General features: G+C 45.5%; 1 protein-coding gene across 2 annotated transcripts in view; it reads right to left on the reverse strand.

The window, feature by feature from the left end:
- Window positions 1-16499, reverse strand: part of smc5 (structural maintenance of chromosomes 5) — a 54415-nt gene that overhangs the window by 10016 nt on the left and 27900 nt on the right. For both annotated transcript variants that reach the window (XM_042332728.1, XM_042332719.1), the window contains exons 17-19: window positions 15092-15214; window positions 12611-12733; window positions 3680-3775 (exon numbers count right to left, since the gene is read on the reverse strand). In XM_042332728.1, the coding sequence (XP_042188662.1) occupies window positions 3680-3775; window positions 12611-12733; window positions 15092-15214 (342 nt within the window). The remainder of the gene's footprint in view (window positions 1-3679; window positions 3776-12610; window positions 12734-15091; window positions 15215-16499) is intronic.

A 16499-nucleotide genomic window follows, 5' to 3' on the forward strand; every position in this document is an offset into this window, starting at 1 on the left:
GCAGGCTCAAGATGCCACATGGGGTTATGATGTTCTGGCAATAACGGAGACGTGGCTCAAACAAGTGCAGGAATAGGAGCTGGATAGATTAGCAGGTAAAACCGCTAATGGGAAGCCTTCAAGGAGGAAATAGTTTGGGGACATAACAAATACATTCCCACGAAGGGGAAAGGTAGGGCATCCCTGGATGAATAAGAAAATTGGGATTAAAATAAAACAAAAAAATGAGGTTTATGATAAATGTCAGGTCCAAAATACAAAAGATAATCAAACAGAATATAGAAAGTACAGAGAAGAACTGAAAAAGGAAATAAGAGGGGCAAAGAGATTGTATGAGAAAGGATTAGCCGGTAACATAAAAGGGAACCTTAAGGTATTTTATAAGCATATAAATAATAGAAGGTTAGTCAATGATAGGGTGGGTCTAATTAGGTACCAAAGAGGAAATCTTCTTGTGGAGGCAGAGGGCATTGGGTGACGAACTGAATCAGTACTTTGCATCTGTCTTCACAAAAGAAGAGGATGCAGCCACTGCCATAGTATCGGAGGAAAGGGTAGAGAAATTGGATAGGATAAAAATAGAGAGGAGGTACTAAAAAGGTTGACAGTGTTGAAGGTAGATAAGTCACCCGGTCTGGACGGGATGCATCTTAAGTTACTGGGGGAAGCAAGGGTGGAAATAGCAGAGGCTCTGGCCACAATCTTTCAATCTTCCTTGGATTCTGGAGTGGTGCCAGAGGACTGGAGGGTTGCAAAAGGGGTTGAAGGATAAACCTGGGAACTACAGGCCGGTCAGCCTAAAGTCAGTAGAGGGGAAACTTCTAGAGACAATAATCCAAGAGGATTATCACAATTGACAAAAATACAAAGTGATGCATTTTGGGAGGAAGAATGAGAGGCAATATAAGCTGATGGTGTAATCTTTAAAGGGGTGTAGGAACAGAGACCTGGGGGTTCATATAAACAACAACAACAACAACAACAAGATTCCATTTATAGAGCGCCTTTCACGTCAGGAGGACGTCCCAAGGCGCTGCACAGTTGGGTCATGACCCGAGCAGGGGGAAATGGTCAGGGTGAGGGAGGGAAGGGAGGGAGAGAGGAGGGGGAAATGGTCAGGGTGAGGGGAGGGGAGGGAGCGAGGAGGGGGGAAATGGTCAGGGTGAGGGGAGGGAAGGAGGAGCGAGGAGGGGGAAATGGTCAGGGTGAGGGGAGGGAAGGGAGGGAGAGAGGAGGGGGAAATGGTCAGGGTGAGGGGAGGGAAGGGAGGGAGAGAGGAGGGGGAAATGGTCAGGGTGAGGGGAGGGAAGGGAGGGAGCGAGGAGGAGGAAGAGAGTCGAGAGGGGAGCTGAAGGCACGGTCAAGAGAAAGGTTTTGAGACCGGCCTTGAAGGAGGAAAGGGAGGAGGCGGCGAAGGCACTGGGGGATGGAGTTCCAGAGCCTCGGGGCTGAGAGGCTGAAGGCCCGACCACCGATAGTAGGGCGGTTGGGGCGGGGGACGTGGAGCAGACCGGAGCCAGAGGAACGGAGGGTACGGGCAGGTAGGTAGGGGGATAGTAGGTTGGAGAGGTAGGAGGGAGCAAGGCCGTGAATGGCCTTGTAGGTCATTCAAACAAACAAATTCAAATTCAAATTCAAATTCAAACAAATCTTTGAAGGTGGCAGGACAGGTAGATAAAGCTGTTAAAAACCATACAAGATTCTCGGCTTTATAAGTAGGGGCATAGAATACAAAACTCAGGAAATTATGATCAACCTTTATAAAACACTGATTAGGCCTCAGCTGGAGTATTGTGTTCAGTTCTGGCGCCACATTTTAGGAAGGATGTCAAGGCCTTGGAAAGGGTGCAACGGAGATTTACCAGAATGGCACCAGGAAAGAGGAACTTCAGTTTTGAGGAGAGGCTAGAGAAGCTAGGATTATTCTCCTTGGAGCAGAGAAGGTTAAGCGGAGACTTAATAGAGGTGTTCAAAATTATGAGGGGATTTGATAGGATGAACAGGGAGAAACTGTTTCCACTGGTGGATGGGTCAGTAACCAGAGGACACAGATTTAAGATGAGGTTTAACCAGAGGGGCGGTGAGGAGACTTTTTTTTTTCCAAAGTGAGTTGGGCCTTAGCCACTCTACCCTCACCCTCTAGAACTCCATCCTGCAGTCCCTCCGCCTCACCCCTCCCTTGCCTTCTACAAGTTCTGTCTCAAGACCCTTCTCTTCGAGCGTGCCTTCGATCACCTTCCTTCCCCTGCTGCCCTCCACCACCCCCAGCTCGGGTCCAAAACACTGATTGTCCAGCACCTTGGGATGTCCCCCCGACGTGAAAGGTGCTATACAAATATAATTTTGTTGTTGTTCGGATCTGGATTGCCTGAAAGGGCGGTGGACGCTCATTCGATAATAGTCGATTTATTATGTGCTGGTAAGTTAATACGTACCCAAAATAACTCCAGTTTTTTTATTAAAAACCCACTGCTAATTCTATCAATGAACAAAGCCAGCAATCAACCTTTATCTTAAAATCCATAGTGGATTAAGTTACTTCAAAATCGCTTTTAGAAAATGAATTTCTACATCTCAAAAATCAGCAGTTATATCTTCTGCCATAATTTATTACAATAATACTTTCTTTTGAAATAGCACCTTTCACACCGGAATGACGTCTCAAAGCGTTTCACAGTTTATTGTAAAATGTAGTGATTTTACTAGCCAATTCACCAAATTAAATTGGTCATTCACTGCACGCCTGTTTGTTGGACAAGGTTGCCACACTCATCTACAAAATATAATAATTACAGCTTACAATACATAATTTGAAGCATTTTGAGATGTCCTCCAATGCAAAAGGTGCTTTATGAAATAATAACAACAATCCTTGCATTTGATATTGGGCTTCATCACATCTTTGAGACGAATCAAAGCGCTTCACAGAATATACTATAAAGTGAATTGACTGCATATTTTGTGGGTGAAAAGCGGCAGCCAATTGTTCCACAAACAGTCGTGGATTGAATGACCAAACTTTTAAGGGATTATTACCCCCCCGGAAAAGCAATTCTCCAATCAACTAACAATTGGGTTCTAATTTACTGCTAGGTAAACAGAGGTGTGCAGAGTAAGGAAACTTGTCCAACATTACACCCTGACCAGGAATCAAACCCAGGTCTCTCGCTTGCGAGGCGAGAGCTCTAACCACGTAATGTAAGGATTATTATTATTATTTTAAACTTCCGATAACTGGTTGTTCCGAGAGAAAAGGACTCAGTGACAAGTTATCAGGAGTGGCAAGTTCTGCATATGTATAAATGCAGCCGGGATAATGACAGATTGACGACTTAAGCGGTAATGACAAGTTAAGCCAGGGTCGACTTATCAGGAGTTTTCTGTATATCATTATACTCCAGTAGAGGGTTTAAAACATGGAATCAGACACTTCCAGGAGACAAAGAAAGAAATTGACAAGGCTTTTTTTTAAAAAAGGCACTAATCTTTAATGAATCCCTCTCTGCTTCACAAGCACTCAGTCCTTCCTTCAACGATGGAATATTCAACTTCTTCAAACATTGAAATGAATCCCAAAGTATCAAATTGGGGCAATTATATTGTTCCCAGCATTCACTTATGCAACTTCATAAAGCAGGTAAACTATACGAACCAAGAAAAACAAACAGGGAGTTCTTACCGTAGCACTTAAGGTAGAAAAGCAAGCTACTCTTGATTCTTCTTCTCTCAATGAAGCATCTATTTCATCCAGTGTGTTGGGAAGACTTTGAAATGCCTAAAATAATGGAAAATTCCTTCAAAATTAACACTTCATTCTATTATATGCAAGATATCTTGAAGATACTGAATAATAATAATCCTTACATTAGATATAGCGCCTTATCACGTCTTCGAGACATTTCCAAGCGCTTCACAGAATATACTACAAAGTGAATTGACTGTATATTTTCTGAGCGAAATGCGGCAACCAATTGAGTACAGCAGTGTCCCACAAACAGTCGTGGACTGAGTGACCAAATCTGCATTATAATAATTTACGATAATAATAATTTTCAGCCTTACCAGCAGTTGCAATGCAAATTCAAGTAAGTTCATTCAAGAACTTGTATTTATATAGTGCGCTTCGTGTAAGAGATTGCCTTGGGACTACTCTATATTAGCCTGTGGGGTAGGAGAATGGATGCCCGGATTGAATCATGATATGCACAACTTGTGCTGTGGGAGGCTCAGGATGTTGCCCTGCGTGAGGGGCGCTATTATTATAACCAATTCACGTGCCGCAAAACTTTTATTTGTGTGTGTATGTGTATCGGTAGGTGATCTCGTCGTGTTCAAACTTTGGTCATGGACTCTGGTCATAACTTTGGTCAAGTTATGAAGAATATGTGTAACTAGGCCAACACCTAACATTACAAATGTAAATAACACAAACAAGCAAGTACAAACAATAGCTGTTATGTTCAGTTTCTTAGTTGTTTGTGCATGCCTCTTGGCTGCTTCAATATCTCCCAGAATTTTTTTGTCTCTAGACTTAATGGAGAAGATTAGAGCAACAAAACCAAAGCAGCACATGTTCATAAAATGGAGGCTGAAGGTAGACCAAATGGAGTAATTGCTCACTGACTTCATTTCTGCAGTGATGATTGGGTTGAACATGCCAGGCTGCTCCATGACTGGGTACATTGGAGTGGTGGGCATGAATCAGTGGCAAAATACAGTTGCAAAAGAAAATTAAACAAATATTCCAAGGCAAGTGCCTAAAATTGCCTTACCCATCAGTATATGTGGAGTAAGTCATTAACTCGATCAAAATAATTAAAACTGGCATTGTTTTACTGCTTTTGATGCTATTTTTGCATTAAGACCTAGTTCTGCACACTTTGTTCTACTGTGCAGGCAGCATGAAGAATGAAGCAGACCCAAGAAGTGTCTCAGGAAATGATCTTCACTTGCCAGTATTGACGATCATAAAAGAAAGAAGTTGCATTTGTATAGCTCTTTCTCACATTGAAAAATCTCAAAATGCTTTACAGGTAATTATTGTGAAGTATAGTGACTCATTTTCAGGCAAGCCCAACAGCACTGGAATATGGACTTGAACTTGACCTTGAATTGCAGCAGCCAACAACTTCTACTTTGTTCAAACCAACCTTGAGTTTGCTAAAGTTTACTCAGTGAAGCCCATTTACAAGAAAACTTCTTCACAATGTCTTTTTTTGCTTGTTACCTTGGCTAATAGAAAAGTGCAGGCGCAATTTTTCTGCGGATTCCGATATAAACAGCACCTTTCACTATAAAGGCCTTCTGCTATAAACAGTACCATCTGCCATAAATCTGTAAAAAAATGAAGCTTCTTCGTCCCTGGGCCTCTGCGCGTTGCTACCAGCTGTTTACTCACCGCCACTACTGTGGGTAGGACGCCTCCCGATGTGCATGCAGTGCACACGGGAAATGGCCTTCACTCCACTCCGAGGCCCCGCTGTTGTGATTGTCTGTGTGTGTCTCTCTCTCTCCTCTGGGTCTGTTGTGTGTGTGTGTCTCTCTCTCTCTCTGTTTGTGAGTGTGTTGGTCTCTCTCTCTGTGTCAGTGAGTGTATGTGTGTGTCTCTCTCTCTGTTTTTATCAATAAAATGAAAAAATGCAGGTTGGGAGTAACATGTACCTCAATAGCACCAATTACACACACCACCCTTGTATTTTTTTTTGCAAAATCTGCCATATTTCCCTGCAATTTCCTGCAAAATTTGTGAAACTTCCCTCTAATTTTTGGCAAATATTTTTGTAATTTTTACTGACCCTGGATATTACTAATCTTTCTTCCCCTTTCCTCTCTCATTTATCTTTGGGTTCAATTTATTGTTATAAGATTAGTAAGAAAATTCCGTTCATAATCATTTGTTAAACTTTTCAAGGTCTAATTTCCATCCATCTTCAAGTTAACTTTCCATTGTCTCTTAAAGTAGAAATCCCTTTCACTTTCAGTAAAAACGTTAATGTCACTTTTCCAATTAGTGTTTTTTAGGATTTCAATTTATACAGTCACTGAAACAATTTCTAATACAGTAATAAAGCTACTCAAACATCACAATTATTGCAAACATTCAAAAAATGTTAAAGCAAAACTCAATTAAAATTTTAATTGGACCTGCGAACAAAGTTGCATTTTATCACCCCAAAATGTCTTAAAGTTCATCATAGCAGTTACTCAAGTGCAGCCAATGTTTTTATAGCATGTTTCGCATACTTAAATCCAATTGTCAATCATAATAATCTTTGCATTGATACAGTTTCTCATGTTGTTGAAATTTCTTGAAGCATTTCACAGGATTTAATCGCTAGAAACATTTTTAATAGATGCATATGATTAGAATCCTTCATATCTAATAAAGTGCCTCTCACATTGGGAGGATGTCTGAAAGTTTATTTTTACAGAATTCACTGAGTTTGGGGCTTATATATTTTGTAAGTGAAGGAATATCGTACATCAAATGTGTCCAAGATTATGTGCAAAATATATCAGCACATCAAGAAATTAAATCCTGTGGTTTAGTGCTTAGAGCACTCGCCTCGCTAGAGAGAGATCTAAATTTGATTCCTCAGCAGTCTAAAACATTGGGCAGGTTTCCTTACTCCACTCGTCTCTGTTTACCTAGCAGTAAATAGGCACATGGTTGGCGGATTGCTTTTCCGGGGTAATAACCGTTCCAAATTTTTAAAAAAATAATAATTTGGTCACCTAATCAATGACTGTTTGTGGCACACTGCTGTGCACAATTGGCTGGCGCGTTTCGCCCACAAAACAATCAATTCACTTTGCAGTATACTTTGTGAAGTGCTTTGAGACGTCTAGAAGACGTGATAAGGCACTATATCAAATGCAAGACTTATTTTTCCTATTTACTGTAAATTCTAAGTGACTTTATAGGTGAATGCTGATGTCACCTTTCCTCATTCTCTCTCTAGCCTAGGATTTCAACTTTATTTTAACTGACATCCTTCCAAAGTTTTTTTTGGAAAAAGTAACATTTACATCCTTTTCATGCTTTTGTTTCATCTTCCTCCCAATTCCTACTATTCTTTTGAAGGTAGAGCAATGCTTTATTTGGCTAAATTCTGGCACTAAACTCCTGGTTGCATAATAGAAGTCCGATCTGAACCAGTCAAGGATAGAGCCGTGAAGGTTGAGGTGAGAGGAGAGGCGGTGGATGAGGATAGAGTGGTCAACAGTATCGAAAGCAGCAGAGAGATCAAGGAGGAAGATGAGGCAGAGGGAGTCCTGGTCGCAGATGGACAGAATGTCATTTGTCACTTTGACCAGGACTGTTTCTGTGCTGTGGGCAGCACAGAAACCCGATTGGAGGGGTTCGTGAAGGGAGTGGCGGGAGAGGAAGGAGCGAAGCAATGACTCATTCCAGGACCTCGGAGAGGAAAAGGAGGTTGGAAATGGGATGGTAGTTTGAGAGCAGTGGTAGGCCCAGGTAGAATTTTTTTTAAAGATAGGAGTGATGACGGATGTTTTTAATGGGGTGGGAACAGTACCAGTGGACAGGGAGAGGTTTATGATGTCTGTATAGAGGGGCAAGGAGGTGGAGCTGGGAGGTAAGGAGAGGAGTAAGAATGGGATCAAGGGGGCAGGTGGTCGGTTGCATGTGGGTTATAGTGGTGGTGAGAGAGGAGTGGGAGACAGCAACAACAACAACAACATTACATTTATAGAGCACCTTTCACGTTGGGAGACGTCCCAAAGCGCTGAACAGTCAGGTGTCGGGGCCCGAGCATGGGGGAGGGGTGGTGTAGGGGTGAAGGAAGGCAGAGAGGTGGGAGGGAGACCAAAGGCACGATCGAAGAGAAAGGTCCTGAGACCGACCTTGAAGGAGGCAAGGGAGGAAGTGAGGCGAAGGGACTGTGGGATGGAGTTCCAGAGTGTGGGGGCAGAGAGGCTGAAAGCTCAGCCACCGATGGTAGGGCTGGTTGGGCGGGAGACATGGAGCAGGCCGGAGCCCGATGAACGGAGGGAGGAGGCAGGCTCGTGGAGTCAGCAGGTCAGACAGGTAGGAGGGGGCAAGGCCATGGATGGCCTTAAAGGTGAGGACGAGGATCTTGAACAGGTTCAAAGGCGGGATGGGTAGGGGCTGGGGTGGGAGGGAGTGATGGGGAGAGGCTAGTAGACATAAGGGCAGAGGCAGCTGAGCAGATCCCCTTTATGCTAAGGATTAAACAACCACTTTTGTTTATATAATACCTTTCACGCAAGGTAGCACAGTGATGAAGACTTCTAACAAGGCAAGGGGAAAGGGAAGTAGGTGTGAGGTGACTGTAAGCACGATCAAAAAGGAAGGTCTTTAGGCAGAATTTTAAGGTGGAAAGGGAGTGGGCAAGGCAGAGGGATCGAGAGAGTTGCAGAGTTTCGGGGCGTAATGGCTGAAGGCACAGCCACCGATGGTGGAGTGGAGGGAAAATTAGGAGGCTGGAGTGGGGGGTAAGCAGGTCGGTTAGGGAGGTTCAAAGAAATGAAGTGATTTGAAAACGAGTGAGAGGATCTTGAAGACGGATCTGTTCTGTGATTGGGAGCCAGTGGAGCCTGGCAAGGACTGGTGTGATGGGGGTACGGAGTTTCGTGTGGATGAGTATCTGGGCTGCGGAGTTTTGAATTGGATTTTGTTTTTGGTGGAGCTGGGGAGACCAGTGAGGAGGGCATTGGAATAGTAAGCCGGGAAGTGACAAAGGTGTGGACGAGCGTTTCAGCTGCGTCAATTGTAAGGTACGGATGGAGGTGGGCAATGAAGCGAAGATGGAAAAAAGTGGTCCTGGTCAAAAAATGTATGTGCAGTAGAAAGGAACTGGGATTTATTAATTCTGTAATCTTCCTCCGAAGGCATCTATCCTACAGTATACATCCATGCATTTATCATGTCCAGGTTTGACTACCAGCTCTTCCATACACAGCTGCATACTATCCAGAATATTAGAGCAAGTGTCCTTTCCCATACCAGGCTCCACAAGCCGATCACCCCCATCCTAGCTAGGCTCATTGACAGCTTCAAATCATCCAGAATTCTTCAGCCTGCATTCCCTACTGCACTTGGTTCCATAAGTCTATCACCCCCATCCTTGTCTGGTTCCATTGGTTTCTTGACCTTCAGCCTTACTTTAAAATGTCACCATGCCCTTGCACTACAATGCCTGCTATTCTACTCCCCTGCCACTCCCTGTTACATCAACTCTGACTGCTTCATGCCCCTCCCCACCAACACCTATTTCACCTTTCCATTGGAGGATAACTTTATAAAAACGTTGTCCTATCCTTTGGAACTCTCTTTTTGACTTCCATCTGACTCCCCCACCACTGCTTTCAAAACCAATCTAAAGATCCGTCGTTGACTGCACTTTTGGGCACCTGCCCTCTAATACCCCCCACACGCTTCCTTTGGTCCTGAAGTGTTTAAAGATGTTCTTTTTACCTGAAAGGCACTGTAAAAATACAAATTATTGTTGCTGGTTAATTACTAATTATGATTATTACCAATAAGAATTAATATAAGAAAACTTCAGGGAAATACAGTTTTGGAAATCTTGACTGACTTTTCTCCCAAGGACTAACAACAACAACAACAAGATTCCATTTATAGAGCGCCTTTCACGTCAGGAGGACGTCCCAAGGCGCTGCACAGTTGGGTCATGACCCGAGCAGGGGGGAAATGGTCAGGGTGAGGGGAGGGAAGGGAGGGAGAGGAGGGGGGAAATGGTCAGGGGGAGGGAAGGGAGGGAGCGAGGAGGGGGAAGAGAGTCGAGAGGGGAGCTGAAGGCACGGTCAAAGAGAAAGGTTTTGAGACCGGCCTTGAAGGAGGAAAGGGAGGAAGCAAGGCGAAGGCACTGGGGGATGGAGTTCCAGAGCCTGGGGCTGAGAGGCTGAAGGCCCGACCACCGATGGTAGGGCGGTTGGGGCGGGGGACGTGGAGCAGACCGGAGCCAGAGGAACGGAGGGTACGGGCAGGTAGGTAGGGGGATAGTAGGTTGGAGAGGTAGGAGGGAGCAAGGCCGTGAATGGCCTTGTAGGTGAGGATGAGGATCTTGAAATCAATCCTCTGGGGGATGGGGAGCCAGTGGAGGCGAGCGAGGGTGGGAGTGATGTGGTCCCGAAGCCTGGTGCGGGACAGTACACGAGCTGCAGAGTTCTGAATGACCTGCAGCTTGTGGAGGGAGGTGGCGGGAAGGCCGGCGAGGAGAGAGTTCCCATAGTCCAGCCTTGAGGTGACAAAGGCGTGGACCAGGGTTTCAGCAGCGTGAGGGGTGAGGTAGTGCCGTAGTCTGGCGATGTTCCGGAGGTGATGGAAGGCGGTGCCAGTTGTGGTGCGGATGTGAGGGAGAAAGGACAGCTCAGGGTCGAACAAAACGCCGAGGTTCCTGACTGGCTTTGAGAGGTGGAGAGTGCAGCCTTGGATGCTGATGGTGTCAGCGCCTGAGGTGCGGAGGCGCTGACGTGAGCCAATCAGGAGGGCCTCGGTTTTTCGCACGTTGAGCTGAAGAAAGTTGTCTCTCGTCCAGGACTCGATGTCGGACAGGCAGGCTGTCAGGACATCGGTGGTCGTGGAGTTGAGAGTAGAGGAGGAAAGGTAGAGTTGGGTGTCATCCGCATACATGTGGAAGTTAACTCCATGTCTGCGGATGATGTCACCGAGGGGGAGCATATAGAGGGTGAAGAGGAGGGGACCGAGGACAGAGCCCTGAGGGACACCACATGAGACAGTACGGGGGGTGGAGGAGAAGCCATTCGTCGAGACAAAGTGAAGACGGTGAGAAAGGTACGACCTAAACCATTCAAGGACAGTGCCTTGAAGGTTGAGGTGGGAGGACAAGCGGTGGAGTAGGATAGCGTGGTCGACCGTATCGAATGCTGCCGATAGGTCGAGGAGGACGAGGAGACAGAGGGAGCCCTGGTCACAGATGGTCAGGATATCATTGGTGACCTTGACCAGGGCAGTTTCTGTGCTATGGGCAGCACGGAAACCTGACTGAAGGGGTTCGAAAAGAGAATGGGTGGAAAGGAAAGAGCGCAGTTGGGAGGCGACAACTCTTTCCAAGACCTTGGAGAGAAAGGGGAGGTTGGAGATGGGCCGGTAGCTTGATAGCTGCGACGCATCAAGGGAGGGTTTTTTCAGGGTGGGCGTGATGATGGCAGTTTTTAATGGAATGGGGACAGAGCCAGAGGAGAGGGACAGGTTGATGATGTCAGTGATATGTGGGGCAAGAAAGTGGAGCTGGGAGATAAGGAGTGGAGTGGGGATGGGGTCAAGGGAGCAGGTGGTTGGTTTTAGGGATAGGATGAGTTCAGTGACAGAGGGTGGGGAAACGGGTACGAAGGTGTGTAGGGGAGGATGGGTAGGAGTCGGAGTGTGGGAGGGAAGGGGTGGGTGGTGGGTGGAAGTTGGAGGGGAAGTGACCGCGGAGCGGATTCCCTTGATCTTGGATTCAAGGAAATCCAGCATCTCCTCGCAGTGAAGGTTGGAGGAGATGACCTGCGCGGGGTGGCGGGGGGGACGGAGGAGTCGGGTTGTGGTGGAAAACAGTAGCCTGGGGTTGTTCTTCGCCTCCAGGATTATCCTGGAGTAGAAGGACGACTTGGCCGAGGCTAGAGTGGAGCGGTAAATTTTGAGGAGGTCCAGCCAGATTTGTCGGTGGACCGTTAGGCCAGATTTGACACAGGTGCGTTCAGCAGCCCGCACCTGGCTTTTCAGTGAGCGGAGGTGGGTGGTGTACCAGGGGGAGGAGCGGGAGTAGGAGACAGTGCGGGAAGTGATGGGGGCAAGAGTATCGAGTGTGGAGGAGAGGGTATTGTGGAGGAGGGAGAGAGGAGAAGAGGGGTCGGTGAGGGTTGAAGGCCAGAGGGAGAGGAGTTCAGAGGACTCCAAGGCATCGGTTAGGGATTGTGGGGGTAACTTCTTCCAAGGGCGGTAGAAGATGGTGGTGGGTCTGGTGGAGGTGGGGAGGGGGGTGGAGGTGGTGAAGGAGATGAAGTAGTGGTCAGAGATGGCCTTGTCGGTAATAGTGACATCCGAGACACTGAGGCCCCGGGTGATCACCAAATCGAGTGGGTGGCCGTGACTGTGAGTGGGGGAGTTTATGTGTAAGGAGAGGTTGAGTGAGGAGAGCAGGGAAGAGAAGTCTGTGGAGATGGAGCAGGAGGGTGTGAAGTGTAGGTTAAAGTCGCCCAGGATGATGAGGCGATCAGAGCAGACTAAATCACTGTACAGAGTACAGTGGAGTCCTGTAGCTCAGTGGTTAGAGCACTCGCTTTGCAAGTGAGAGACCTGAGTTCAATTCCAGGCAGGGCGAAACCTTGGGCAAGTTTCCTTACTCCACACGTCTAATAATAATCCCTCCAAAAACCCAAAACGATAATAAATTGGTCATTTTCAATCTATGACTGTTTGTGGGACATTGCTGTGCGCAATTGGCTGCCGCGTTCGCCCACAAATATACAGTCAGTTCACTTTACAGTGTGTTCTGTGAAGCGCTTTGGGACGTCCTCCCGACGTGAAAAGCGCTATATCAAATGCAAGGATTATTATTATTATTATAGAGTAAAAATGGATCAATTCACAAGTGCTTACTCTCATAAGTTCTTGAGGGATATCATTTTCATCCAGATTACAAATCTGCCTCGCTGCTTTCATGCATTCCTTGCAGGTGTTGAGCAGTCTGCGCTTCTTTTCATCCAGCTCTTCATATTGTTGCTGTAATCCACAAAATTATTTCCTTAATGAGATTGAAGTAACGGGATTGATGCAAAAACATCTCCTTTAAAACTTGCTCTCCAATAGAAGAATTCTCTACCTCCAGACATTTCCAGTAAATATTAGTCAAACCATTATTTCAGTGAACACGTCTACAATAAATTACAGACACATATAAACTTTTTGAAAGATGCAAGCTATCAGAAGCTTTAATAAGTAAACCTTTCTTCTAATTGATTTCAATTGTGTACGGTTTTCTGCTAAGCAGCAGTAAAGAGACCTTCTAGATTTTATTAAGTAACTGAATGTAGAATTTTGATATTTGCATTAGAGCTCAGTAATGAAAAGTACATCATATTCTTACTTCATGAACTAGTCATTCATAACCATCATGTAGATCAGAGTGGTCCAAACATTTGCCTGCCAACGGACAGATTCCCTATTTAAGAAAGGTCCGTGGGCCGCATTATCCAATATTTTGTGTTTCCCTTCCAAAAACGTAACATTTCCACAGCACCTTTTTCATGTTGGAAGGACACCTCAAAGCGCTCGACACTGCCGATCACCAAAAGCGTGGTCAAAGAATTAGGTCTTAATGTGCCTTGAAAGAGGGGAGGGAGGGAGGGAGCGAGTCGGAGGGACTCCAGACAGCGGGGGCAAAATGGCAATGGTGGGGAGGATGGGGTGAGGGGACGTGAAGCATGCCCATGTTTGCTGGGCCGGGTGGTCCAGAGGTAGGGTGGGAAGGGGGGTTGGAATGAAAGAGAAGTTTCTCACTGGGAAAAGAGGGAGCTTTCTGTAAGGAAACTGCACGGCAATCAGTGTCTGTCCTCGATCCCCCCTGGCGGTGACTGAGTGAGGTTCCGAACATCTGTCCTGACAGTGAACCATGAAACACTGCCCTCACTTCTCCTCTCTCTCTCCCCCTTCTCAATCACTCTCAACCCCTCCTCTCTCTTCCAAATATTCTCTCACTCACTCCCCCTCTATCCCCTTACCCTCCCAATCTCTCTGCTCTCTTACACTCGCTCCGTTTTTTTCTCTCCCTCTCGCCCTCACATTCTCTCTCCCAATCTCACCCGTTCTTGCGCCCTCTCCCACACAAACGCTTCCCTCTCTCACTTTCTCCCCTCACACTCTTAATCACTTTCTTTCTCCCTTTCTCTCAATGTCTCTCTCTCACTCCCCCTTTCTCTGTTACACACACTGTCTCTCTTCTCTCATTCAATCACTCTTTACCCCTCTCTGCCTCTTAATCCCTCTCTCCCAATCAGCTGGGTGGTTCACTATCTGTAGCAGCAGGAGCTGGCAGTTAGTTGCTAAAGATGCCGCTGGTTGGTAAAAGACACGTTTGCCTTCCTGACAGACTGCAGTAGCGACCGGTATTATTTTCACTCTCCACGCTGGGTCCTCCCAACAGCCGGCTCTTGTAGCGGCCTCTGAGGACGTTCACCAGGGAGGGAGGGAACGGAAGTTGGAATGTTGGGAATGGTCTCGGGCCAGATAAATCACCCAGTGGACCGGTTAAGGCCCACAAGTTGGACCATGTTGACGTAGATTATGTAGAACGTAAGGCGTTCCGAGACTCTACCCATGTGAAGGGTGCTATGTAAATGCAAGTACTTGTTGCAGATTGTTATGTGAATTGCTTTGCACAGCAATACACTGGTTTTATTCAAAATAACATTGAATTGTATCACAACGTAAACTTTTTTTAATGCAATAATCTGTCCTTGCATTTCTCCCCCAAATTTTTATGCAATCTTACAATATGAAATGTACTTTTATCTTTCTACTTTAATAACATAGAGGGTAACGTAGAAAGTTTTGATCAAACTCAAAATTCAGTGATCTTATAATAATCCTTGCATTTGATATAGCACCTTATCACGTAATCAAGACATCTCAAAGCCCTTCACAGGATTTTACTGTATTTTGTACACAAACGGGGCAGCTTATTTGGTTAAATGCAGCCCAATGTGATTGGACAAGTGTCTTCTCTCTACCAACAAGAGGTCCTTTTGTGAATTGAATTCAGCATGAAATGAGTTTTTCACATGAAGTGAAAAATAAATGCAATCCCTACACGTACCAATACACTTAATGGTCAACTCCATTCAGGATGGTCATAAGGATGCCTGGGTTTGGGAAATGTGGAAAATAAATTACGACATTGGCCGAGAGTGGATTGTTAGGACAGAGTAAAGGGGGCCATTCAGAGCCACACAATCTAGGAATGCTGGACACGAATGCTGGATGCTAAAATTGGAAAATTACTTTTTCTCTCTCACTTTGTTGAGCATGGAGTTTCAAAATCAGAAGGGGAGAGAGAGGGCGACGTATTTTAATAAATCATACTTCTTTAAATTGTTGTTGTGCAGTTGTTTCTTTGCACTCAGTTTCAAGTCGGTTCCTCTCCGATGTTAATGTGCCGTTTTCAAGAACCAAGCTAACCTTCTCCATGTTCAGTGTAACGCAGTCCTGAAAAAAAAGAAAACTTTCAGACTCAGATGCTCCATCTCTTTCCTCTCCCCTCCAAAATTCTCAAATGTACGGTTTGCAGGAATCAAGACAACACATCATATTGATTCAGAAATGCAAATTCACACTGATCCTGAATGGATGATTTGCATTCCAAGGCAATACTCGAATAAAGTAGCGTTAAAGAACTGACAATCCACATTAATTGGGAGTGGCCCCATTGCAGATAAACAAAGTGTGAATAACTGGGCACATGCACTAAATCACAGAGCCTGATAATTGATAGCTGGGATCTACTGAAACTATCCTTCTAAGTACAATGGAGCCCCATTGTAATGCAATTCACGGTAAAACTTCTATACTTCTGTACTGATAAACCGACAATGTCTATCTGTGTATCAGCCAAGATCTCAATAACCGATTGACGTAGAGACATGATTTATACCTCATCAAGGAAGGCCTTACATTTGGGAGTGTCATGGGCATTTTTGGAGATCTCCTATTGTTGATGAGCTATGACCTAAACAAGCTCATCACACATGCATGGCAGTTTTGTGTTTTGCGCTGCAGTCACACCTGGTGGCTGCACCAACTCGCAGTAGGCTGTGGCATCGTGCGTCACAGAGCACGCACTCCAGTTACACTTGGTGGCCGAGCCGACTCCCAGTGGCACTGTGGCACCATGAGTCATAGAGCACTTACGTGCCCACGCAAGTAGCACGCACTCAAAAGAAGCCCAGCAGCGGGAACAAGATAAAGATACCTAAGCGAACATCTACCTAAGCGAACATCAAGCCTTTCAAGTACAAATAAAAATGCCAGACAAAAGAAAGAAGGCCAATTAAATGAAACTGAAGAACAAAGAACAGCATGGCTGCATTGCAATAACTCTAGGACCAGCCGGATCACACAGTAAACCCTTTTGGTTAGCGTAGCTTTGATAAGATCTTCTATCGTTCATGAGCTACGATCTAAACATGTATGATCTAAACATGTATGCCAGTTTTCCTTAAGGTGTACGTGCAGTGTTTATGGCATGTTAAGTGGTTTGTGAATGGTATCACTGAAATCTACATTCCATACTGGATCCTTTGGTTGCAAGTGTAGCTGCAATGGGTACAGCTGGTTTGCTTATAATGCGATTGTACTGCACACCTAATTCACTCCCACGTGCACTTTACATGTACTGGCTGCCTTTTTGCACTAAAAGACCAGGTCATTTGGTCACATCTGATGCACACCTGCAGTCTGGTACCTTGCTATAATGAGTTTGAATTTTATGGAT

The sequence above is a fragment of the Callorhinchus milii genome, unplaced genomic scaffold, assembly GCF_018977255.1.
Source record: "Callorhinchus milii isolate IMCB2004 unplaced genomic scaffold, IMCB_Cmil_1.0 Scaffold1, whole genome shotgun sequence".
Taxonomy (NCBI): domain Eukaryota; kingdom Metazoa; phylum Chordata; class Chondrichthyes; order Chimaeriformes; family Callorhinchidae; genus Callorhinchus; species Callorhinchus milii.